The 27,096-nt window shown below is 38.0% G+C and overlaps 1 protein-coding gene across 2 annotated transcripts in view; it reads left to right on the top strand.

Moving 5' to 3' along the window:
* Ubx (ultrabithorax) overlaps positions 1-27,096 on the top strand; it is a 156,952-nt gene that overhangs the window by 107,468 nt on the left and 22,388 nt on the right. For both annotated transcript variants that reach the window (XM_028314750.1, XM_028314751.1), the window contains one exon: positions 15,701-16,763. In XM_028314750.1, coding sequence (XP_028170551.1) covers positions 15,701-16,002 — 302 coding nt within the window. In that variant the 3' untranslated portion in view covers positions 16,003-16,763. The remainder of the gene's footprint in view (positions 1-15,700; positions 16,764-27,096) is intronic.

The following is a 27,096-nucleotide window of genomic DNA, read 5'->3' as shown; positions in this document are numbered from 1 at the left end:
GTCTGCCCACTCAACTGAAAACAGCAATGTATCAAAAGTACAAATATCGCATGAGAGTTAGTTGTTTGGCCCCGTTTTATTGTTTTATAGCTTTATTTTTCAGTTTAACGAACTAGTTTAATTGCTTAATAGTGAGCATTTCGAAGAAGCTTACACGCGAGAGGTACTTTAAGTTTTGAGTAAACAAAAGAGTTTTTTTTTTGGTGTGTGGTTTTTGTGCACTGTACTGGAAATACCTGATTATTAATACATTAATGTTTGGGAGATACGGTTGAGAATGGTTTTCCTCTTATCTTAAAGTTGCAATTGCATTCTACTCTGCGCCGCTGGATTAATCCCTCAAAGCACAGTGCGGCGGGCGCTGATAAACTGCGAAACTAATGCCCCGGGATTGCATTACGATGCAAACTTTTTCAGTAACTGGCGCGGCGGGCGTAAATCGAATAAAAAAGCCGGGAAAGTGCGGGTCTCGTGCGTGGACTGAGGGTTCTGTACCAAATAAAAAGTTTCTAAACTTTGTTACTTTGGAAGGATGGCAGTCTAATTTTTTTCCGTGGTTTTGTATTTAACTGAAATGTTTCCATATTGTTTAATTCTTTATGCCAATTTTTAAGTCCTTGAGTCTTGACATAGTGTAAAAAAAGTAATCCTGAGATCTTTAAAGTTATAAAAAGAAAAAATGCTTTATTTCTTTCTGCTTAGCCCAAAGGTTATTATGACATGTCTTATGTCATTTAATCCGCCTTAAAGTAATAATATCTATGTGGCATTAAACAATATAAATAAATACATTTCATTCTACTGCTGAATCCAAAAAAGAATCGAATAAATCGGCTAGTTTCGGCGTTCCGGCGCGACGCGATATCGAACCGTTCGATAATGAATCCGAACGCAGGTTTAACGATATTACCATTAAAAAGTTTAGCAGCATTTCCAGGTTTTCATATTGATATATTGCCCTCACTTTTTGTGGAAATAGGATTTTCAGCACATTTTCACGACGATGTATTTTTTCGTCTTGTATTTTCTCGTCTCTTGTAGTAACTACCTCTTAGGCCCAGAACAGACGGTGAAACGCAACTGCAACGATACTGCAACTGCTAGTTACTTTTGAGTTGCATCTAAGTTTCTGCCATAGCGTCCGTTGAGAGACCACACATGATGCGACCAGTTTGAAACTTTCAGTTTCAGTTTCATTCATCAGAATCATCAGAAAGTTGCAGTTTCGTTGCAGTTGCGTTTCACCGTCTGTTCTGGGCCTTAAAGGTAGTAGGAAGGCGCTGGATGCATGCCGCTGCCAACTATGGAAATCATTAGGAGGCCTATGTTAAGCAGTGGACGTCCTATTGCTGAAATGATGATGATGATGATGATTGTAGTGATAAGATGCCTAGTAAAAATGTGTAGTATTGATTAAACCTTATTTAAATCAAAGTCATTCTTCAGAATTTATTTTAGTTACTACAGTACCAACCCAACTACCAAAGACGTTTCATTTTTAATGATACAAGAAGCAAACCTACGCAATCGTGCGGACGTCAGTCAGAGACGCACCGATTGCAATGTTGCCAAACGTATAGACTTGCATGCGGGATTCTCTTATGATGATTTAGCGACGCGCGCGACTCACCCGATGGATTTACCGCCGTACCAACGGATTATGTGGGCGAGAGCAAACACGGGCCAGCGGACGCCATATTGTGATTTAGAGCTAACTTTTGATTCGCGGCTTTATTACCGGTTAGTACAGAGGGGCAAACGCGAGGTGCAGTGCGGATTATACCTTTTTTGTTGCGGTCGATTTTGTTTTGATCTTTCCTTTTACTTTGGACTTCGGCTGCGTTTATCGTTTATTGAGTTCTCATTGGAACAGTATATCAGTTAGTTGGGGAATGTTAACTAACTGTCGTTTACCTTTTACTTTAATTATAGTTATCTGAACTGACGTTTTCAGTTTAGTTACATTTTTGCTATTCAGTGGTTATCTCAAGTCTTTGACAGACGTGAGTGCATAACAATTTGGATTGCTTCAGAAGATCCAAACATTTTAGTAACTCAATTAATTATTTCTTACTGAACAAGGGAGTTCCAAAGTTTCGTCCCACAATATCTAATAAGCCTGCAACTCCGCCAACTCAGTACTCCCCCACCAATTTTTCACATCGTCCGAGATGGTATAAGATACGCCGTAAATCATGCGTTCTCCACGAAACAGGGAGGCTGGGAAATTACGACAAATCATGCATTAAACATGGGGAATAAATGTTTTCATATCACGCGCCTATTCTTGTTTCGATATTAGTTTCGCTTTATCTTTATTGGCGCAGGTTAGGACGTTTATGGGCGTATCGTCACGTCGATGTGTGCTTACGTTTTGTTTTAAGGATCGCTTTTGTTGAGGTTTTGCTTTGAATATAGTTGAGAAAGGAAATTTAAGGCGTTACTTTGTCGGTTTTTTTAAACGTAGGTATGTTAAATTGCGATGGACTGCCCTAGTAATCAAGCCCATGATTGCCCTAGTATACTGCCCTAATAGTTTATTTACATTCTCACTAAGGGCTCCAAAATGTAGTAAAAAATATAAAGCCTGAAAGCCAGTTGGAACCATAATTAAGATACACTTTCTTATGTTTCTATCTTACCAAAAAATATTTATCAACCTGCTCAAGACACCTTTCCTAATTACAGTTAATGTAATTTTCCTAAATAGATTAGATTCCGTTGAATCACATACAAATGATTATACTCGTTTGCTGGAAGGCAAGCGAATGGAACTGTATTGTCTGAGCGTAGGACTTAGTGTGCAAATCTACAATATTTATTTCGAAGCCGGGAAATCTCGCTGGGTCCTCACCGAAGGCTAAATTTGCATTTAAGCCTTAAACGCACTGGCTTTAGGACTATTTATCTGGCTCTAAAACTGCCTGAGCATCATTATAAAGTCATCAGTCAACTGTTTTTACCATTGCATTCGTCATTGCGTTCATATCAAAATTAAAAAATAGAGCTGTAGTCATTTAAAACATTGGATGCCGTGAGGGCCATCTATGAGCCCCAAAAGATTTTCTTATGTTAGAGTCTTGGACGATTGTTTGCTTTATTATGTCACCAATGAAAACACATTTAGTATCATTAATCTCGTTGTTTTTCTGGGACTTCTCTGCAATCAATTCTTCGTCGTCAGTTGCATAACCGAAAGCAATAAAAAACACCATAAATGTGGCTTTCTCGAAGAAATATGGCCGCTAATAGCTCTGAACTTTTGAATGTAGCACATAATTACGTCCAAAAAGCTCGCACAAAGAAAAGTTCAAGCTTCAACGTCAGAAGTTCAAAAGGTTGTATTGCAAACTTTTTGATTCGACCAAGATTAATTGTGCTTGAAGCCTGTATGGTTTAAATGGGCTAGCCGCGTACGTAATACGTTACGTCAATTCTTCTTTACCTATCTGAAATAAAATTTTTAATCCAAAGTCCAAATTATCTACTTTTATTATGTTCTTGATTTATTATTTTACTAGCTTTTGCCCGCGGCTTTCCGAATACGAATTGATTGTCAAAACTCTATTTATAACATAGCATTACTCGTTCCTCTGATGGAATCCATACATGATTTTTTTTCGGACTTGGGACTCGCGTTTGAAAGTTTCTGAGAGTAACAAAACTAGTAGGCGCTTTGGCCAATACGTTATTGATATCATTTAGTACTGTTTGAAATTAGTCTGGATTTGTACATAAACATATTTTTAATACTCGGATTGGCGTCTTAGACGGATCTTGTATCCTCGTCCTAAGTTAGCTGCGATTTAAGTCGCTCTTCAGACAGCGCGGCGCTGCGGTTTCTTTACTCAACTCTAACTTAGCCGGCTACGCCCAAGTTACGTTGCGAGCTTGAATACCAACTCTTGCAGGTGACTTTGTTTTGTCTTTCTGCTTGAAATTTTCGGAATATCCTAAGCTCAAGGATTCCAAGTTTTCGAGTTCCGAATGTCGGAGATTTAAAGTGAGGATATGGGGATAATTTATTGATATTGCCGTCTTTACGTTTATATTATGTTTACTTTTGGCTACGAGTTGAGGAGTTGAAAAGTTAAACTTAAATGGGGAGAAAAGTACCACATTGTATTTTATATTCAAGATCATAAGTCCTATTTGTCTCTACATATCTTGTTTCTGTCTTTAACCTTTACAAAAAGTTTCATACAAAATTGAAAACATACTTAGGTACTTACTTACAGCCTAACAGTGAACACGTGCGCATCAGGAAGTTTAGTTACTTAATAACTAACATAAGGTTACAACACTAATCCTCAAGCTGTAATAATAGGTCTCAACATTTCGCATCTTCGGATAATCTTAAGCAATTTTCCAATCAGCTGCATTACGCTCTACACCTCGGTACTATGAATGGAAGCCTTCGCTTGCTTGCAATAAAACGATTTAGGTCGTTAGAACACCAGTTCACTGAAATTCAAAATAATTTTTCAATGCAGTAAGTTTAGTGCACACTATTTGATAAGTTTTTAAAGAAATAATATTACATATTAAGATTGGTGAACGAGACGCGTGCGTCTTGCGGTTCAACTAGGTAATGCGTTTAGCCTTAGGGTGAGCATAGATTACAACAATTTTCTTTAAGTTTTCCACGTGACGTTCTTACAAATAATAAAAGCTCAATCGGGGAGAGCGATTATTACCAGAGTAATGATTATTTGATTTAATAATTACCAGTATAAGTAATGTAATGTTTGCATTCCTGCAAATGCTCAACATGTTCTTTGACCTAAACCTCGACGACGAATGAGCATTTACTTACTTGTCACCTTCCTTTCTATTTTATTAACGTCACTCTTCATGATTGGCTTCGTCTGGGTCGTGCCTTTGCTTTTTGAAAAAATGTCACACAAATTGTCATTGGCTTGCTAAATTAAGATATAACAATACATCTAAGCTCGTGCTCCAGTTAGGTTAGAAAGGACATTTGTATATTACAGACGGCTCGATGTTCTGTTACAAGTGTCATTGGTATGCGAAATTAAGATACATATAACAATACATCTAAGCTCGTGCTCCAGTTAGGTTAGAAAGGACATTTGTATATTACAGACGGCTCGATGTTCTGTTACAAGTAAATGCTTTAATGTATATCCACCTTTATGAGTACCTAAGTCAACAATCGCTTTGCGGCTGGTTCGCATTATGGATAGGGTTTTCAGGCTATCAATTTAATGGAGCATGTCTTGAGCCACGATTTTATTTCAACTCGTATTTTATTGCATTCATTGAAAGTGTAGCGTTGGCAGAAATGACGAAAACATTAAAACATTTCTTTTTTTCCGACTCGGCAAATTCGTATATGATATCTAGTTTTTTGTGACTATCTTTAAAAACAAATATTCTTGCTTTAGAATTGCCCGCTAGCTAACGTTAATTATAATTTATAAAATCATAAGAATTTTCAGGAATAAAACAAAACCAGTAGCCTACAATAGAAAACATAAATGAGATCCTCAGTTCTTAATATAAATCATAAAAACAAGGCACTAAGCCAAGGTAGCATTTATCGTTTTGTGTTATTCTGGGGTTTCTTTTTGCTGTCGGTACGCAAATCGTATCGCTTTATAAGTAATAACACGATATTGAAGAAGATTACTATAGTTGCTGTATGATTCGCGTTTGTGTAACCTAGTTGGTGGTTTGTCGATTGCTCATATTAAAGCGTTAACTCTTCTTGTTCTTCTATTAAAGTGTGGTCAATTAAGCTATTTAAATATAAAAAGAGAAAAAATATATTTTTTGTCTGATCTATGCCCACCACAGACCCGAAATATGATATGCACAGCCATTAAAAACCTTTATCAGAATCACACGTCACGATGCGATATTTATAACACCAATAAATTAGAGATTACAAAAATAAATGTTTTGGCTTAAAGTGTCAAAATATAAATCAAAAGTTTTATTTTTCGTATTAAAATTATCGCTGCGGAACAATGCGTCAATTTTACAAAAATCCCATCAAATAAAAAGTTTGATGTTTTTTTGCTATGAAGCTTTTCTTTGATACAATGGTGCTTTTTTGTGAGGGCGGACCATTCTATTTGCGATTTCATGTTCATGGTCCGGTTAATTTAGCCGGGTATTTTAAGACAAGGCGCGCACTAGAGAAAGCCAGCGGCCATATTTCAAAGTTTGACAGGTACAAGCCCGCGGCAACATGGCGACCGCGCCACCCAATGAGCGCTAGCCCGTCACGCGGAGCGCACCGCTCCTAACTCGCAATCATTAATCACAGCTGATTTATTTGGGAAGGAGTGACACATTTTATATTCTATTTTCGAAAACTCCAACGAGTTTTTCAAATGATCCCCGTTTGAGAGATCGCAACAGCTGCATCTTGTTAACGTTGATTCCAGCTTGCTTTATGTCGAAATTATTTGCGTGAATGGATATGTTTATTTTTGGCTGATGCACGCACAATCGCGCCCCTGAATATAGATGTTTCTGTCATTGGAGCATTGTGCGAATTATTCGCAACACGACCTCGTATTTAATACGTGACTATTATAGATTTATGGCGCCATTAATATGAAGTAACAGCTGACGTATTCGTCATGTTAATGGTGTCCCGCCTGCTCCGAGCATCACGCACGTCTCACGCACGTCTCACGCACGCATTAGTGTTTTAAGTGCTGTCCAAAATTGATTTTGAAATAGCGTCGGATGTCTCCCCTTTAGATAAGAAAGTCCGAGGCTTCCACATGTCACATACGTCAGGGTTTGTCCTAATCCACTGGGGACCTTACATTTTTATTGCGTTCGACCCTGATCTATGGGCTAATATCGGGCCAATATATCCAAAAGTGATATCCAAAGGGTTCAACCATTGTTCCGGGGTACATTTATTTACTGATCAATGAGGTGGTTTATTGAAGTGGATTGCGCGAGATATTGTTTATGAAATTTTAAGGGAGCGGAGTTCTGAACATGTTTTGGCTCAAAACTTGAATTCGGTTTCGCCATGGTTTCGGCAATGTCAATCTCGCGGCCGGTAATTTTGCAATTTGCATTTACCATCGAAATTATTATCTAGGGGCAAACCAGAAAAAAGGATCAGGTTGGCGACGCCATTTTGCGTGCAAAAATGATAATTTTCTCCACGGAACGCCCCCAGACGTTCTTTTTCAATGCCTCATTTTTCGTGGCCTGCACCGCAATTACTTTAATAGCTATCTTCACATCATATTAAATACATACATGGCATTCTGAACGTTTCCATTGGGACAGATCGGAAGGCTATTACTGGTGGCTTAATAATTGTTTAATTTTAATATTTCCAAGTAAAGGATGGATGATGGTTACTTTAAATTCAGGCGATTATCTTTTGTGACAACTTGAGGGTGCGGTTGTTTGTTTGGTTTCTTTACGAGATAATTCGATGTTATTATATGTGGAAGAAAATTAAAGGGATTTGCATAAAACACAAGAGTAATAGGTACAAGATAATTGGGGCTGAGTAGTCGAGCTTTAGGCCTTTTCGTAGCACATTTTAAAGCTCGTTTTACAAGAAATTGCGGTTAGAATATAATAATAGTTCTTGAAATTGTATAATGTTCATGGTTTAATAAATACTTAATATCGGTTCAATTTCTGTAATCTCACTATGAATACCTACCTAAATGTTGCAAACATTTATGCTCAGTCCGACTTCGAATCTTATTGGAAAATTCTGGTTCCAATCAAAAACTGTCCACAAGCCAAAAAAAAAATCGTTCACGAATTAAGAAATTCATTTGGTAGACTCCTTACCCTTGTACGCAATCTCACATAACCAATTTAAATTGATTCCGTTATGCGGTCCGTCAGGTACGGTCCGCATAAAAAGCGGCCGGCGGAGGAAACCTTGCTCGGCCGTGTTTCATTTTCAAGCTTTCAGTCAATTAAGCTTCGCCAATTTAAGAGTGCACGTATCCGAGGTAGCCACTAATGTATTATTCATATTGTGCCTCTTCGATAACAAGCAGCTCGATACACATCTAGCGGACTGATTGGACGGCGGCAGCGGCCTCTATCGAAATTACGGCGAAGATTAGTTTTGACGTGCCGCCCTAAGCGGATAACGTTTTTACAGCATCAATATTGGATTAAACGTGAATCGATTGGGATTTACGAGTGCTCATAGCGGCGCCTTATCTTTAAAGGGATGAGAATTATGGATGTAAACATAAATAAAATTTTCATCTGAATAGAAGAGCCGAGATGGAAGCTACACAATATGTTTACGATTTAACTTCTAAGTCGTAACTTTAATTCGTGGCTTGTATGTTTAAAGATGCAAATCTAATTGCAAAGTTTGTTTTGCTGACTCTATGCACAAGTTTAATTAAGGCGCGCATTGATACCACAACTCAAGTGCTCTTATTTTACATAGCTCACAGATATGAGCGCAGGAGTCGCCTACACGTTATGTACCTCACATCACCGTCCTCGGACCACCCAAGTCGCGGGGCGGCACCTACATACACAGTATACTATAGCTACAACAATTTCGGCTGTCTTCTCACCAGTGTGCTGCAATCTCGCAATTTGCAATTCGACTTCCCAATTTGACTTATTATACACTGTGTCAGATTGCCCGCGAATATGTAATAAGGGAAATTCGTACAGCAGCCATTATCTCCACCAATCGAGGGAAATGAGATGATAATTTTTAGGAAACAAAAAACATGAACATGCCCAAAGATAATGCGTCGATTATTAGGTCGTTATGTACTGTACATAATTGTGTATGCCGCATACAGTTTTTGCAACTGGTTCTCTTTTTTTGGTGATGCCCCCAATCTCCTGGTTTGATGGAAGCCCGAATTTATCTTTGATTTTTGCCTAAAAGTGTTATGAATTATTAATAAGGTTTTCTGAATTAAATTATGCTATGTAAGGAAGCTTATCGGGGTATGCCGTCAAAAACAAAATTCGATGCTGTACTTATATTATTTTTGAAATTAAGTCTTGACCAGTTTCTATGTAAGATACGACATACGGTAGCATGTTGCAATAGTACTTATAGCGAATTAGCTACATACTAGACATTAAGTTTCGCAAATTGTCATATAATAACACATTCTCGACCCTGCACCTCAATCATACCCTTAAATTTCATAACAGCATAATCACAGTCTACTTTAATATGCATATATGTCATCGAGTAGACATGTTATGTAACATGCATAATGTCTGTTAAATGCGACCCCACCGGGCTATAAATAAAGTAAAAATTATATACTTGCGACAAATAGCTGTCTGGATGGCTAGACAAGTCCTAGATTCATTTATTAGCTTGTAGAACGTGTTCTGTGTTATCTTAATTCGCCTCATTAGACACAGTGCGCAAATATCTACTTTACATAATTTTATCGGAGAAAATTGTGCGCGTGGGCAGCCGCCGACGTGATCGGTTTTAATGCGGCCCTTCCTCGAAATATGCAAACGGAATCACTTAGCGACGTTTAGCCGACAGCCTGCTCTTGCTAGGACCAGTTTAGTTTATGTGTGACTAAGAACAATAGAAAAGCTTGGAACCTTTGACAGATATTGAGGTGGTTATGTACTTAAGTCTTCTTTCATTGGTTGTAACTGACGAGTGATGATGACGCGGTGATCAACAGCCGTAGGCGTCTGACAAGTGACTTACTTGACTTAAGGTCCTATGTCCCCTAGATGGGGCAGAGGGCGTCCACAACAGTCCTCCATCGCGTTCGGTCTTGAGCTTCGCGTTTATCTGACAAGTAATGACATCATTAACGGACCTTTGATTGAAGAACTGAATAGTCTTCAAGTTTAGGTACAATCAGGACGATGGACGCTTGATATCCTTACTCTTGAAGTAATTTTACATCTTCATTCATTAGTGCATGTATTCAACTAATCCTGGTAGGGCCAATTGTGTGCGAAACTTTAGTTGAGTTCACCTAAATACTGAAGAAGATAATATTTTTAAAGTGGTAAAGTTCAACTCTTTAGGTTCCATTGATGCCCGGTTGTACAATATTTATAAAAAATATCGACGAATATGGTTACACCAAGGGTAAAAGCTCATTGTCTGTTTAAAAATAAAAGCGCAGCATGTCTAACTCTTTCTAAAAATACCACAAAAGGCTCCTAGGGCCCGTCCAGATGTCTTCTGTAAAAAAGGCACGATCATTTGCGTCGTTAAGACGATTTACGAGTGTCAACAGCACTTCCTCGCACATGTCCCAAAAAAGTGCCAAAGTTAGTGCCATAATAGAAAAACATGGAGAAGGTTTACTTGTCCCTGCTCTTTGCCGTCATCATCATACGCTTCATCATTAGTTATTGTGCTGTTATTGGTTCTTGATTTTCCCTGACATACTTAATGGGACAAACTTCACTCCAAGCCAGGAGTTGTAGCGGTGACAACAAGAGTTGGGAATAGTTCCGTAATATAATGTATTATCCCTGTTTCCTGGTGTTGGTGAAATTAGTTAGTCGTAATTATTTATGTGAACATTTTTGGAAACTTTTTTTTCTCATCTACTGATAAGTAGATGAGAAATAATAGTAGACTTTGGACTTTGACTAACTTACTTTTACTGCTATTTATTAGTTTGATATTGTATACATATTATGGTGCTAGGTATTCAAGGTGATCAGTAACTGTATGCTATATTGTATCATTGATTTTTGGGTCAAATTACTGTGGGAAGTGACTCTACCAAACCTCCTCATACTACACCAATACTGGAACAGTTGTAAATCACGTGTAAAAGTTTTACGAATTAGTAACAATTAAACCGTTGGACTAAACAACAGTTGTTTCGAATGTCCCCCGCAATTGCGGGACCATTGAGATTTAAGGGCGGTTTACGAGCTATACGTCTTAGTCCTAAATTCTTTACGACTGCGTAACTTGCGCAACCCTTTTGTCGTAAGGCCAGGGAGGGGCACGTTCTTTTGTTTGCACGTGTTGCAGAACGCCGAACGGGTTGGCGACACGACTTGTTCGAACATCTTGGATGTAGTGATGGGCCGATTCTTATCGATTTGGTGTTTCCATAACAGCTAGTAAATTTGAAAGGTCCATAAAGATTTTTGGGAGGCTAATAGTATTTTTAAGTAGTTCTCCAGACTGTTCGGAATGGTACCTTCTAAGCGTACTAGAAGCCAGAACATGACTGTGAGTAATCCAACGCCCAACTTTCAACTCAACTTCTTCATATCGGTATTGGTTGTTGTTGTTGACTACATTAATATTTATCGTCATCATTAATCTAAAATTATGGTTTGAATAGTTTCTCGTGCATTAAAATGTCATCATATCGATATAACTTAGAAACGTGAAGACCAACTCTAATTCGGCAGGATGCGACCGATTTCCCTGGAACTTCCTTTGTCTTTTTCTTTTGAAGTCAATCTCCACGGGTCAGATTACTGTAGTTAACTCGCTCGTTTTAGATGNTGGAGAAATTTATAAAATAACCAAAAAAACACGAATATTTAAGCCGATTTTTTTCAAAAAGTATAATTTTTTATTATTTGTTGGCCTTTTTTGTGTATTTTATGTATTTTTTTAGTATCGCCTGTTATTTAGCATTATTACTGTTTTTATTTTATCAGGATATACCGCTTAGTTTAAAAGTTATTACGTTTTCTTTACAATAAGTAATTTGAAGAAAAAAAATTCTATAAAAAATTAAAAAAAAATCTCAAAAAATTTTTGACCTCTTTTTTGTCGATAAAAATAGGTCTAGTTTCATCTATTTTCATATGTACACTTTAACGTGACTCACACTGTATATGTATCCCTATTCATCCAACGTACAGAGTACGCGCTATTCATACTTAGGTACTCAATGTATCTGGACAAAAAATATTTCAAAAGACCTTTCCGATGTCAATTTAGGTAACTTTATCCAAAATTGTACACTGCATTTAGTTCCACNTTTAGATGAAAAGACATTTTGCGGTTCTTCCATATTCATGGAAAGAGAGCTCGGTTATGTTGTGTAGCTGTAAAGAAATTTAGATTTTAATGGTTTCATTTACAACAATAAGCTTCATGGGAAGTGCTGCAGATATATATGTATCCCTATTCATCCAACGTACAGAGTACGCGCTTTTCATACTTACTCAATGTATCTGAACAAAAAATATTTCAAAGAACCTTTCCGATGTCAATTTAGGTAACTTTACCCAAAATAGTAAACACTGCATTTAGTTCCAAACTTAATTAGACAGGAGCTTTTCCAGGAACTTCTCCACCCATCGATGAGACTTTGAGGTGTCATATTTCTCACATTCCACTTAAACCGCATTCACCATTCAGCTATCTGAAACAGGATACCTCCCGCCCTCCGGAAACCGTAAGCGCACACGCAGATGACGTCGGCCCTCTGTCGGAAACATTCGGCACCATTATATACCTATTAAAGCCCGGGTCACACTTCACGTATTTTTTGCCACCGCAAACCCCGCCCAAGACCTTAATGAAGTCATTTGCGTCATGTTTATTGGTTTTATGGCGCACTCAAGATTTTGAGGTGAATTTACAAGCGTAAATTGACAGTGGAACAGTGCCCTAATTAGTCACATGTGTGACATTTTTGTTTGCATATGCTGGAACAGACACAAGCTTGGGACATATAATTGGTGTGATAATAAATAGGGAGCGTCAAAAATGGATTGGGAAATCAAAATAACTGAAGAGTCGCAGCATCAGTTGGACTCAAGTGGGCACTTTATGAAACATTGACCTGTATTATGAGATAATATTATTATGTAGTACTTACTGGTATTGTGTGTAAAAACCTCATACAAAAGTTAACTGATTGGATTTGAAAATTGCGCTCCACAAAAAAGAGTATTCAGGCCTGAGTAAGTAATCGTAGCACGTAATATCTAGAAAATGGATCCAATGTCTTGTTTAAACAATACATATTTAGTTTTTCAGAGAATATTGAATCTATTTTCTTAGTATGTGTACTAAGAAAATGGATCCATGTTCTAGAGCATTTTGTTCCAGTTCCACAAAAAAGGCATGGAAGAAGTTTTCAATCAACCGCCCGCCCTACGCAATATTGTCGTACTGTTCCAATTACATTAAGTGTCCCAAGTCCACTTCTCAACTAATCAACATAAATACAAAGCTAAGGTTTAATCCCTAACGTAGAAAGAAAGGTCCGATATTTACGTCGAGGCTCTTACGGCTTAGGTAATTAGTATCACTCAATTAACCACTACTCCGGCCGGAATTTTTGTTAATAATTAAAAAGGTTGCACTTAAGCTTCCGTCTAATTTAAAATACGAGAAGTGGTCGGTCGCTTTTGGTCGGAGTTATGTGCGAGGGGTCTTACGGAGGTCGTTTGGCAAAAGTAGGTAGAAATAATGATGGGATTTGTATTGATTTCACAAATAAATATCTTTGATCTTGTGATTTGGTCATCACGAAGTATAAAGGCTATGTCACTAATAGAGCTTATTCTACACACACTGCTATTGGTATCAAATAAATAGACGATCATCATCATCATCATAATATCAGGCATAGGACGTCGACTGCTGAAAATAAGCCTCCCCCAATGATTTCCATAATGTTCGATTGGTAGCGGCCTGCATCCAGCGCCTTCCTGCTGCCTTTATATCGTCGGCCCACCTTGTGAATGGACTTCCTGCGCTAAATAAAAAGATTCTGAATCCAAACTCTACCTGATAGTAAAATTATTTCGGACAATTTGGAAATTTATTTTAGTGTCTTTGAAACTCTACCTCCACAGTAGGTTTAACACTTATTTATGAACTGAAAAAGATTCACGTTTATCTACTTACGATCCTTCCATCTTACATGGCTGAGGTTTTACATATAATTAAGGCATTAACTCGATGTCTGTGCGTGTCTCAGGTTCGGTTTTCAGCTTTTATTTTACATCTTTTCGTGTTGGTGAGGCGGCATTAAACAGTCGAGTCCGGTAATTTTAACACGTTTATATGCATTTTATTAAACATCAGTTGAATCATTGAAGGCACTAAAAACTTTTTATAATCGTGAAACACTTTATTCCAAACAAAAAATGATTTGTCGTGCAAGTGGGGGTGTAGATGAAAATTTATATGTATAGAGAAGATATAATTTCTCAAGTGAAGAACATTGAAATTAATATCTTTCATTTTGATAAGTAAATACCTACTAAATATCCAAATTAAGGTTTAGAACAGTTTTAGTAGATGGATGAGTTGGTGCCATGCTAGAGACATTTTTTGTGAAAAATGATATGAGGGCAAAGTCAGGGCAGAAGCTATCATCTTATAGAAATCGTAACGGTAAAGAAGCAAAAAAACTTCAAACTCTACCATTACAAGCCTGTCATTTACGAATAAACCGCAATGGTGCTTGATATAACGCTACCATAATTTTGCGACCGTTTTTCGCACACGATCTGGGACTCAAAAAATATACTCGTAATTTCGAAATGGTCTTAATACAGGTACTTATTGAGAGTACTTTCGGTGGGTACAAAGAAAAAAAGGAAATGCTGCGCACTCCGCGTGCGTTCGAAATGCTATACATTAAGAGGCACGCAATGCTGCGGGATCGAGTATGGAGAGGTCAATAGACTTTAGGGCTGACAACGTTTAAAGATGATACATAGTGTATAGGTACTTAAAATAAAATAAATAGAGTTAATTTAACTGTTTGACCACACAATACCTATGAAAATTAGTATAACATCCTAGGCAGCATCTCACTTAACATCATGTGCGATTGCGATCAAATACCTGCCCTGTTCAGCATAAAAAAACTTAGGCTGGGTTGCACCATCTTACCTTAACTTTGACAAACGTCAAAAATCTGTCAAACTCCATACATAAAACACCGGTTATCGTTAAAGTTACGGTCAAAGTTAGGTGGTGCAACTCAGACTTATTGTGTGAATGCTACAATTCCTTCTAAAATTCGAATCAAGCTTTTTGTGTAAATTTTAAATATCACGGATAAAATATAAAAAGAAATTATTCTTTAAACTTATCTATCGTTCATGCTTTATTTTAAACGTCCACTTTAATTTAGCAACAATTCTACTTGAATTAGTTAAAGACTCATAAATAAACTTTATGTATCTTATATTATATCGAGAAAACTTTTACGGACAGGCCCAAGGCCCAACCCTGTTCCATCGCCGGTCAAATTTTCGCGAGTCGCGGTTCTTGGCCTTCAGTTATCGCGACCGCGAATCGAATTCTCGGTAACCAATTCAAAAGAAGGAGCGTTCAGATTAATTTATTTCATGAAGTTTTCGACACGGGCCATGTATTACATAAGCGATGTAGGTGGCAGCTTTCATAAGATTTTTTATGTATTCAAATTTCAAACCTTAGATACTATCAGAGTGGATTTGCATGCAACAAATCCTTAAGCAATCCCACGCTCGTTTCTTAATCAAGTTTGCAAGTAGTATTGAGTCGGCGCGCCAAAGGCGGGCTGCCACCATGCATCAACTTCGACGACCGAACGAAATGAAGCTGTCGTCACCGCCAATTGTAACGTCATTTGAGCTTAGCCGGCAGACAACCGCCCCATTCACCATTCAAACGCATTTAAAGCGCCACATACTTTTNTACTTTTTAAGTACCCACTTGAAACTGAGTCGACGACCTTTATCTAACATCTGTTTTCGTTTGTTGCAGGAGCGAACGGCCTAAGAAGACGAGGGAGACAGACGTATACAAGATACCAAACGCTAGAGTTAGAGAAGGAGTTCCACACGAATCACTACCTCACGCGGAGGAGACGCATAGAGATGGCGCACGCGCTGTGTCTAACGGAGCGACAGATCAAAATATGGTTCCAGAATCGGAGGATGAAGTTAAAGAAAGAAATACAGGCTATAAAGGAGCTAAACGAGCAGGAGAAGCAAGCGCAAGCCCAGAAAGCGGCGGCGGCGGCTGCGGCGGCGGCCGCGGCGGCGCAAGGGCACCCCGAACATTAGGCGCGCGCGCCCGTGTAACAGTGATACGATCAGTTCGCCGAACACTCCCTAGCTTTGTGTTTGTAAATTGTTTGTAATTATTTTTTTTTCGTTATCTAAGTGTTGTTCGGTTGTTGTGATTATTATTTTTTAAATTAATTTTTAACTAGACACATGTTTTCTAATTGAATGTACGAACAATAAACTGTTAAATGCTAGACTAGAAACGGGTCGTATTATTTTTGTGTTTCGGGTTTTGTTTTATTGTTGTTTTATATTGATTTTATTATATTAATTCGCAATCGTCGAAGGCGTTCGGAAACCAGTGCAATTTGTAGGAATCTCTTCCGTGTAACATAGTGTAGGAGTAGTGCGTTTTGCGCGACGTCGGCGAGACGAACTGTATTGTACAAATTTAATATGCCTACCAAAGAGACCCGGTCTCGTACCCATAAAGCTAAGTAATAAAGAGTCGTAAGTTAAATTAATTATTTGCTATTATCGGACTCGTGTGTGAAACAGATAACCTTCCGCGCCATCTAATCCTTCAATACTCTCGCATAAGTTATAGTGTAAACGTGATCGTGTTCCTGCAGTTTTAATAGTCGGTGAAGTTAAACAAATTGCCATAAATATAAGTAGTTATTATTTAGGTGGTAGTTGTGTACATAGTTAGGGTTAAAAGTGTGTTGGCGTTGACTGGGCTGTGGAATGGGCAGAAAAAGCCGCGTGCGGAGCGAGGCCGAGGCGAGGGCGCGCCGCCGGCCGCTGGACACGACTAGGTGAGTTTTTGCCAGCCCCGGCATTATTTAACGAGTGGAGACGGCCGCGAAAAACTCACTCGTCACCAGCGCGCGACGCCATTTTTGAAATCGCCCATGCGACTGTTATTCTGCAATGTTTTAATTCAAACCGTTTGATCTTTCCCGACCGTCTTCACTCGATTTATCTACACCTGTCTATTTATAAGTGTTTACATTGTGTCAATTGTTTTTAACGAGGCCATAACAGTTAATGCGGTGGCATTTGAGGCAGCATAAGTGCTGCCACCGCAAGTCCGATAGATGTTGAAAAAGAAATTATAAGAGAACGGGTTCCAGAGAGGCCTTTATATTTCGTAAGCATGCATAATGACTTCATTGACTCGCCGAACACTCCATGGGAACTATTAATTGGATTGACTATAGTGTGCTTCATCCGACGGCCGTATAAGGCTCGCGAAGGATCAGGCGTCCGCTAAAAACTGAATTCCGCGCCGCACGGTGTACCGTCAGCACAAAAACATATCTCGAATGCCTTTCTGCCTATTCAGTTTGAGATATTCCTGTTGAGAAATGCTGAATAGCATTATACGAACGCGTCAACTCGTTAAATTTGTGTAGAAACTTCATAACTTTTATAAGATTACTGATTTGTGTTGTGACTGTTACTCATAATTGGGTTACGTCACTTAGTCATATTTTACACAAGATTTACGAGTAAAGAAAATGAGGCTCTAATCAGATATGACTTAGATTGGACCCTTTCATATCAACTCTAGATTTCTAATAAGATGAAATGAATGACAACTTTACCGCTAGTTAGTTTCTCAACAGCGGAGATAGACGTAAGTACATTTCCAGTAATAAAACCAAGCAGCAAATAATAATAATTGTTTTTCTATCCGCACACTTGATTAATGATAGATTTACCAACACTAATTGATGGAGAACTAATACTTAAAGTACCAATTACATTATCAATATATTTTTTGCACTTAAATTAATCGTAAACGTTGTTCAGTTTTTCTTGGGTTTGATTGATGGTCTCATAAAAATCGCGTTGATAATAGCAACAATAAACGTTGTTTATAATTTTGATTAGAATGTTTAATTTGAATCTATTTTACATAATTTATAAGGATTTTTTCGTTGCTAACGTTACACGGCGGCCATGTTTTTGGCCTGACCCGGCCTGCCAATACGCCGATAACAGATAATTATTTAGGCGATACGAAAAATTATTGGTTGGCCCACATGAGCGTATTGATGCGAATTTTTAACGTCTTCATCGGACCATGCTGCCTGAGGTTTTATTCTAATTTTAATGGCGTCTCAACGGGTTAATAAAGACTAGTTTTTGGTCAGGAAAAACTTAACATCTCTTCATGACTTACTAAAGTATTTTATCAATAAGTTTATATAAATAACTGAATAATAAGAGATGTTATATTCAGGCCCGCCGCTAGCTGTTTCGTCGCCCGCGTGCAAAACCGATTATGCCGCCCTACGACTACATACATATACAATAATATACTTACTCTGAGTTTTGTAAAAAAAAAGTATAATTTCAGAACGTTCTTGAGTCAAAATGCCCAAAATTAATTCTTTTTTACATTAAGCGTTAAGCTTCAATAGTTAACTATTGAGAAAAAATGCTCGCAAGTTTGGACGACGATACTAACTGAGAGAGATTTTATAGCTAGAAACCAAATACAGCCTATTGGCCCTCCACTGACTAAAGAGCAGGCTCTGCTAGATAAGGTTTTGCGAGCGCTCTACTCGAGCCAGTTTGCCTCTTTCGCTCTACCATCCATGATCGATTCCCGCAGTGTCAACTCAGCTGCGGAGGGGGCCTGCCTAGGCCGTACAACTATGCCTGCTGCGCAAGGGCCGTCCAGCTAACTCAACATCGGATATGACTGCATACAATGCGGCGCCCTCCTCCCGGGCGTACATGTTAACTGCTATGCAGATGACACTCGTCACAGGCCGAGGGAGGGATTGTATAGACGCGGACTTGGCGACCACTCGCAGCACTCAAATTGCCAAGCGCATGTGGAGACTGGAGTGTTTCTCCTGGCGCCCATATTATTTTACCGTGGATGGCGTCAGGATAAAAGTTAAGGCTCAGATCAATTATCTGGGCCTGATAGTGGATAGACGGTGGCAGGTTGACCCATATTTTGCCATGCTCTCATCGCGCCTGCCGGCCGCGGATGCTTTTTCGTGGGAGGGTCCGAGAGCCAAATGGCGGCTCTTTTACGCCGGCATTTTGAAAAGCATTACTCTTAACGGGGCTCCCATATGGGCTGACATCCTTGACAGAAGTCGAGAGGCCCGCCCGAGAAGAGAGGGAGGTGGAAAACGTCATGTTGCAAAAGGAGGCCGCGGAGCGAGAGCGCGAGGACGATCCAAACGCGCCCTCGCTCCGTCAGCAGCAGAGGGGTCAGAGGAGGGGACAATATGATCGCCTCCTGATTCCCCTCCACGGTGATGGTCAGCAGCTGGGAGTGTGGGGGCACCCACCATCCCCCACCTACATTGCACACACCATCACCTCCGTCAGACGGGAACAGCTGCGTGATCCCAGCTGTTCTGCTGAGCACCCTGAGCTTCTCTTCTCTGAAGCTCTGAGCGCCCGATTTGCCGCCCCCCTAGGCGAGCCGCCCGCGTGCGGTGCACGCCTTGCACGCCCGCTTGCGGCGGCCCTGCTCATTTAAACTGTCACTTTCTGTGATTCACAATGGTCAAATGTAATGCATGAGATATTGAATACTTTCAAACCTCATGTATTGTATGTTTAAGGTAGCCAGTTGTTCTTAGATATCCTCATTTTCTGATGAAAAGCTTGACTCAAAGAAATGCTTCCCTTAATTTATTTATTCATGAATTGTATGGTCAATCTTTATTCGAAAGATACCACGAATATTAATATCAACATTTCAGCCTCATACTCATGGAAGATCTGTCAAGTAGAACAAAGTGTCCAACTGACCATAAAACCCCAAGTAAGAGTTAGGTTTTAGACAGTATTTAACCTTTGTTTTAAGCTGAATGTTGATACTGATTTTCATTAATAAATTAGGTAATGCACAATATCAAGCGTTTGCATATTGTTTCAGCAGAAAAGTTTATTTATAATAATAATTGATTTTGAATATGAATTTCCATATTTCAGCATTCGTTGTAGAGTCATTATTTGTAGGATCATATAAGTTCGTATTTCTCAATGCAGGACAGAACTTTATAACTCACATCAAGTGAAAGATAAAGGACAGTCATTATCTAGTAGACAATCAGAACATATAACTTATATAGAACTANTAGAACAGCTATCTCTATATCTGGTTCAGTTATTGCGGTTATATTTCGTACACTCGTAAATTTGTAATGGCTAAGTTATTTTATAGGGGTTAATTCGATAACGGTTAGGGTTGGTTTATTGTGTTCATAATAGTTCGTATGTGTCCATGTTTATTGGACTTGCCTGGTTAAATAATGCCCGATAGAGCCTTTAAAATGGCGGTGGAAATTCGGTGGGGAAATATTACAATCAGCATTTTAAAATTTATACATTTGTAAAGGTTGGGGTTCGTTTTCGGTTCACATTATGGCTAAAAGAGCATCTCTGGGACTGGCTTACGTAAGATTCGTTGTGGATTACAACTCGTCAAATTCGAACTAAAATAACACAAGAACTTTGGGTTTAACGATAGTTGTAAAAGTTTCTCTACAACGGCGTCTTTTCATCACAATAAACGTACAACTCGTTAATCTTTCAAAACCCGGCTATCAACCACACTTGAACGTGTAAATTTTATCAATGCATAAAAGATAATCATAATTTAAATCTAAGCACGTTTCGGAACAAAAATTAGCATTTCGTAAAGTTTACTTCGCCTTAAAGGTTTGTTTCATTTACGTCCATTCACTCCACATTCGATACCTAGCATTGTCTGCTTTGAATGCAAGAAAGGAGTTCAAAAGAGCCACTCTAGGGACACGATTTCCCAAGAATAAGGCTGTACAGTTAAAAGAGTCGTGTTCGAAAAGCCAGGCCAGGTCGGGTGGTAGATACTATCTCCTCGCACGAACTATCCTGGCACTGTGTTATTCAAATTTGACCTTTAAAACAATAGTCTTTAGATCGGCAGGAGTGTGTGGAACGATGTGAGCCATTTAAGCACTTTCCAGGCAGGCAATAAAGCTTAAATTGCAATGGTAATTGAATTTGAAATACTACGCTGAAGGATTTTTAGAGAGCACACACCAAATAGTGAAGACGCAAGATCTAAGTTGAATAAACTTTTTAGAATTATAGATTTGTTTGTCAAATATAAGTAAAAAAATATTGCCATTTGATATTTAATTAAAATATCTTACCTAAACTACAAAGATAAATTGCTTGTTGAAATGCGTATTTAAATAATGTAGAGCTATGTCTAGTTTAACTGGAAAGCTAATGAATAATAATATACTTTAAATAAACACGAAACACTAAGTGCTAGGCTACGAATACTCGATTTGAATAAACAACAAACGGCCGAGCTTTTGATATTAAAAAAAAATAAAACCGACTCCAAAAAACCTACACTAAAACGTAGAAAAATAATTACTAATTACCTACTTATTTATTAGGACGAATTATTAATATTTATGTAGGTATACCATGATTGATACTTCTGGAGTCGGTGCCAAGATTATGAAACATGTAAAGTTTGCCTGCACCGANGTTGAAAATTACAGGCAAATAGTCTGTTTCTAGTCAAAACGATCTCTTTATTACTTAAACTACATGACAGCAGTGAATATTTTGCGCATTTTTCAATATTTGAGTGCGCTAATGTCATACTTTTAATTATCACATAGGCTTAAATAAAACATCCTAGCGGTGCAATGTACGGTACTACCCAGCCTCGATCTTTCATCTCTCACTCGACCGGCTGCGAGTACATAATATAGCCGAGTGACCGCCCGTCCCGTCCCCCGCGCAACTCTCCTTTTATTACAAACAGGTTCGGGAGCCTTATAAAATTGCAACATTTTAATAAGAAACCGCCGCTGCATAACAATTTATTTAAATAAAAATAAAAACGTCAACGCATTGATTAATCACTCATGCATAATTCACGTTTTCATCTAATTAACTCGAAAGCGGACCGTGTCGTACACAGCCGAGGTATATCGTAATAAGCGATTATATTATGAAAATTGGCCCCTCCGAGAACTATGGAATTAGTTTTCAGCCTACAGCTGAACTGGTTACCAAGAAAAAACTATACTAAATTGCTCGGTTTTGTGTACAGCAAAAAGTGCCCTCGCTGACATTATTGAGTTATAGGCTGATTAAATTGATTTACTGTCGTAATTGTTCATGAAAAAGGCACATAGTTTACGCTTGGTTGTTAGAAAAAACGTATAGTATAGCTTCGTAGCGCGCTTACTGAAACGGGCGAGTTATCGGGGCATACATTGAGTTTTTATCCGGACATCTGCCTTTGTAACATTTATGCTTCAGTATGTTTTAATTAAGTGAGAAACATTGCTTGGGAGTGGCTGTTATCCCTAATTGAAAGCATACATAGGCCGTGCGCTCATTATTTTCTATTTGTTGGAGGCGAACATAGTTGCATAAATGAGTAATTTACTGCTCCGTCTTTAATTAGAGGCCTAGGTAAGTGGCCAGTGAATAAATCAACCTTATTAAGTAATGTATCAATCAAGTAACATTTCGGGATAATTACTAGGTAATTAGCGGTGGAAGTTGTTGGGTAACGGTGCTCTCAGTGGTCGTATTTTAATTCCCTTTTGTGGATCTTTATCTACGTTCAAGCTTGAGTTGTTCAATTAAAAGAATAAAATAATATAATGAGCAGTTTCTTATACTTTTACCACAACATTTCAGCTAATCTAGTACATCATCTGTGTAGCTAACAATATTTTTCACAGCTGTCATAATTGTTCATGTTAACTGACTCTTAACATTTCGTAATTGGAAGGGATCCAACGGAAAATAATGAAAATGCAACGCATTATAATACGCGAGTTATGGTTCTATAAATAATTGTGCCAGTGTTTTGTTAAGCTTGAAATTATTTAACGAGAAATTACTGCAATATCACTTGGTAGGTGCTAACGAATATTTTTGTAACGCCATGTTCTTTAATTATGTCTAACATTCATCAGAATCCCAACTAATATTATAAATGCGAAAGTAACTCTGTCTGTCTGTCTGTCTGTCTGTCTGTCTGTCTGTCTGTCTGTTACGCTTTCCCGCTTAAACCTCGCAACCGATTTTGATGAAATTTGGCATAGAGATAGTTTGAGTCCCGGGAAAGAACATAGGATAGTTTTTATCCCGGTTTTTGAAACAGGGACGCGCGCGATAAAGTTTTTCTGTGACAGACAAAATTCCACGCGGGCGAAGCCGCGGGCGGAAAGCTAGTTATATATAAACGTACATTTTGAATATTATACAAATACCTACTGAAAATGTATCTGCTACTACTGGAAATAAACACTGAATAAGCCAGCTAACAAAACGACGCTCTAACTGCTGTAAAATTCTATTCTATTTTCATAATTGTTGAGTTATTGTGCTGCTATTGTCCAATAACATTTAACTAGAAGCCATTTCAAATGCATAATGTGGCTGAAGTAATCAAATTCCAACTGCATCCAACCCCTGGGTTCATAGGTAAAGCTACCCTTTACGACACCAATCACAGAGCTTGTAAACTGACCATAAAAGTTCATTATCTATTGGTTTGTTCGCGCTTCCAACTTTTACTTTATTGGTTTACGACATAGTCGTTAAACTGAGCAGTTGACTTTAGTGATGGCCCGTAATCTCCGTCGATGGTCCATCGATAAACGTTTGTATGGACCGGAACGCGCAGTAAGATTAGGTACGATAAAAGTTGACTGTACTATGCTGTAATTATGATGATAGTAATGCTGTGCTCTACCGTTTGAAAAGTAAGTCTCGTGATTTATTGACAAACTAGCTTTCCGCCCGCGGCTTCGCCCGCGTGCATTTTTGTCTGTCACAGAAAAACTTTATCGCGCGCGTCCCTGTTTCAAAAACCGGGATAAAAACTATCCTATGTTCTTTCCCGGGACTCAAACTATCTCTATGCCAAATTTCATCAAAATCGGTTGCGAGGTTTAAGCGGGAAAGCGTAACAGACAGACAGACAGACAGACAGACAGACAGACAGAGTTACTTTCGCATTTATAATATTAGTTGGGATTAAAGAATGAAAGTTAGATCATAATTTTATTTAAATTGTAACTATTGCAATATTCATTCTGTAAAGTTTTTGTTTCGTTTAAGACGGAACTTAGCATCCAAAAACACTTTGATAACACAAAACTGCGGTACCTACCTAGTCGATAAAACAAGTAACCATCGATACATCGGGCAATAAAGCGCCACTAGCTAACCGGGCGATTATTTTCAAGCGATTCATATAACGCGAAGGACGATGCGATGGCATTTTTATGGGAATGTAATGTCTGCATCAGCGGTCGACACAGTCACGTCCGAGATTATTGAGGAACAATAAATCGATCATATTATTTAATGGCTCGCCGATTAATTTGCAATATAAATAGACTTACGAAGACTTGTCTTTGAAAAGGCTATGTTTTAGTTTTGTTTGAATTATTTTGTAGAAGTTTGAGAAATGGATTCTCTCTATCAGGGTTCGACTCTCAGGTATCTATGATTGTTTTCAGTGTGGTTGGGACATTGCAGGCTTGATTAAACCTAAATGGGGGTTCTTAATAAATAAATATTTTATTCATTAAAATAAGTGCAACTGCATGCAGGAAGATTTAATGAAGGCTACGGACAACGCCATTCTTGTGGCGGAGTTTTGGGCTGACGCTGTGTAGGTTTGTTGTCGACATGACAAGAAGAAGAAGAATACGAGCGTCATAAGAACTTATTATGCTAGAGTTTACCTAATAGTACATAGTCTTTTTTAGCCTGAGCTAGGTTGAAACTTGTGTTTAATGCCTGATGATCTAGTTACGATCAGTCTTCTTTACTCTTAAAAGAAGATCTTTCTTACATACTTGACAAATAGAGACATAGTTTTAAGCTGTGCTAAAACTGCCAGAAAAGCTTCCAAATGTTCACTACATGACTTTAAAATGTTCACTATCTGGCAGAAGCCAGCCGAATAGAAAATTCGCACGAACGTCGAAAACAAAAACTGGAACCGTTTTTCATAGAATTTTCCGCTTAAACGAAACTATGGTTTTGTATGGATCATGACTGATTCATGGGTAACGTTATCAGTGCTGTCATCAATGCTTTATTCGTTCTCATATTAAGTAACCTAATTGAAACAGCGAGAACACAACTTTAGATTTATGTGAGTATTCTCACGTTGTGTTTGTATGATCATGAATGGATGTAATATGGATGTGGGAAGATCTTTTTGCTTATGTTTTTCAGTAGCTATTTGTTTATTGTGCACTAATTAGGAGTAAATACGGTTTAGTACATTAGCATGCAACTGCCGTTAGTTATATCTTGATACGTAAGCTTTAATTACAATCTATGGAAAAACAATATTCTTCGATGTAACCAAAATCATCTGGCTATATCGAAAAGATAGGTGTTGCAACTCAGCCTTAAAATATGATCAAATACTTACTAGAATTCCGAAAAATAACTAGCTTGGCCACTGGCTGAAACTTCAGAAAAGCTCATAACATTTCCATCTATTGAACTACTCGTACGATTTCATTTCAACCAAGTATACATATTTTTATGTCGTTTGGACCTAAACTCGACCTTATGAGTATGCAAACTAAGTCGTCCTAATATCATGTTACATATTGATAAGTTTCCTCCAACCACTCGCATGCTCGGAGAATATTCCCTGACGAGCAAGACAAGTGACATTTGCTCATTTATGGGCGGGAAACGTTTATGCAAAGACGTCTCGCGTGGCGAGTTACACGGACAGTAGGTAACTGCCCACTACTTACATAAACGCATCCACGCATAATGATTATGATTGGTCGACGTCTTGCCGTTCTACCCAACATTGGTCTTTATGCCCACCACGTATGAATTATAGTGGGAAGTGGGAAAATGAGCACCTAGCTTTATGCATCCCGATAGTCTGATTGCAATGAATTAATTATTCAAATTGCTAGCCCGCTAAACGGAGACTGGTTTTAATTTAATGATTATAAAGTTGATGGATAATTACTGAAAATAAGACTCGATAATACGCCGGTGGGAGCTTTGTTTTGATGTAAACATTTTATAAGTGCACCATAAAATTTTATACACTTGAAATACATAATTAAACGCATTTAAATTATTTTTAGCTTCGCGTTTAATTTTGTACGGGAATGCGACCTTTCAAGATCTGCTGAAGTAGGTACTTTGTAAGATACTAAATACAATTTTAAATTTAAATTTTGTAAGTTTACTTGTGTGTGACAAAGGACGGGTTCCTTCCATTCATATTAACGCAAAATAAACTTAGTTTTTACAACATATTGCCATAACAACATATTATAAGCTGTTTCATTTATTATTATTTATTAATTACTTTCATTTAATTCATCTGAAAGAAGACTATCTTGTTACCTAAATTATTTCAAACATCTAAAAAGTCTTATTACAGTCTATTTACCGCAAATACTTATTTATACAGAAAATAAATCTAAATGGACACTACAAAGAGAATCCTAAGCGTCAGCCAATGCGAGCCTGGGCGACAAAAGTGCATAAATTAGAAAAGCAGTAAATCCCTGGAGGCGTTTTAATTGAAATCGCGGTAGTTAATTGAGTGAAGGCGCGCACTGCGCCTGCGTCGAGTGATTTATGTCAATCGCGCCTATTTATCGAGCCAGCTCACGTTTTGCGCACCTGCATTTTCAGTATGCAAATAGGAGATGCGTAGATACGATATTCATATCGAAGATTGAGTTTGTTTTTTTTTATCTATCTATTTTTATTATTTAATGCCATGATATTTATTTGTAGTCAACCATTAGTTGTGTGGGTAGAAAATAGTAGAAATGCAATTAAAGTGGACATGGAACCTTTTATCTATCCATCTTTTTCATGATACCTACCTAAATTCAAACACCTTCACAAATTTTTTTCTTGTTGAAATATAATCAAGTTTATAATTAGCTTTAATAAATGGTAATGTTAATGTTCAAATTTCGTGTCATCTTATGCAGAAGCATAATCGTCGTAATACAAAATAATATTTTAATTAGACGTTTAACATAATTTGAAACTTAGCACGCTATTCATAATTAAACACTTACACAAAAGTACAAATATCTTGCTCTGAATGCACCTTAAGTTAGT

The sequence above is a fragment of the Ostrinia furnacalis genome, unplaced genomic scaffold (genome assembly GCF_004193835.3).
Source record: "Ostrinia furnacalis isolate ACB-3 unplaced genomic scaffold, ASM419383v2 OfSCF4915, whole genome shotgun sequence".
Taxonomy (NCBI): domain Eukaryota; kingdom Metazoa; phylum Arthropoda; class Insecta; order Lepidoptera; family Crambidae; genus Ostrinia; species Ostrinia furnacalis.
The sequence above is the reverse complement of the archived record's forward strand: the minus strand, read 5'-3'. Positions and strand labels throughout refer to the sequence as shown.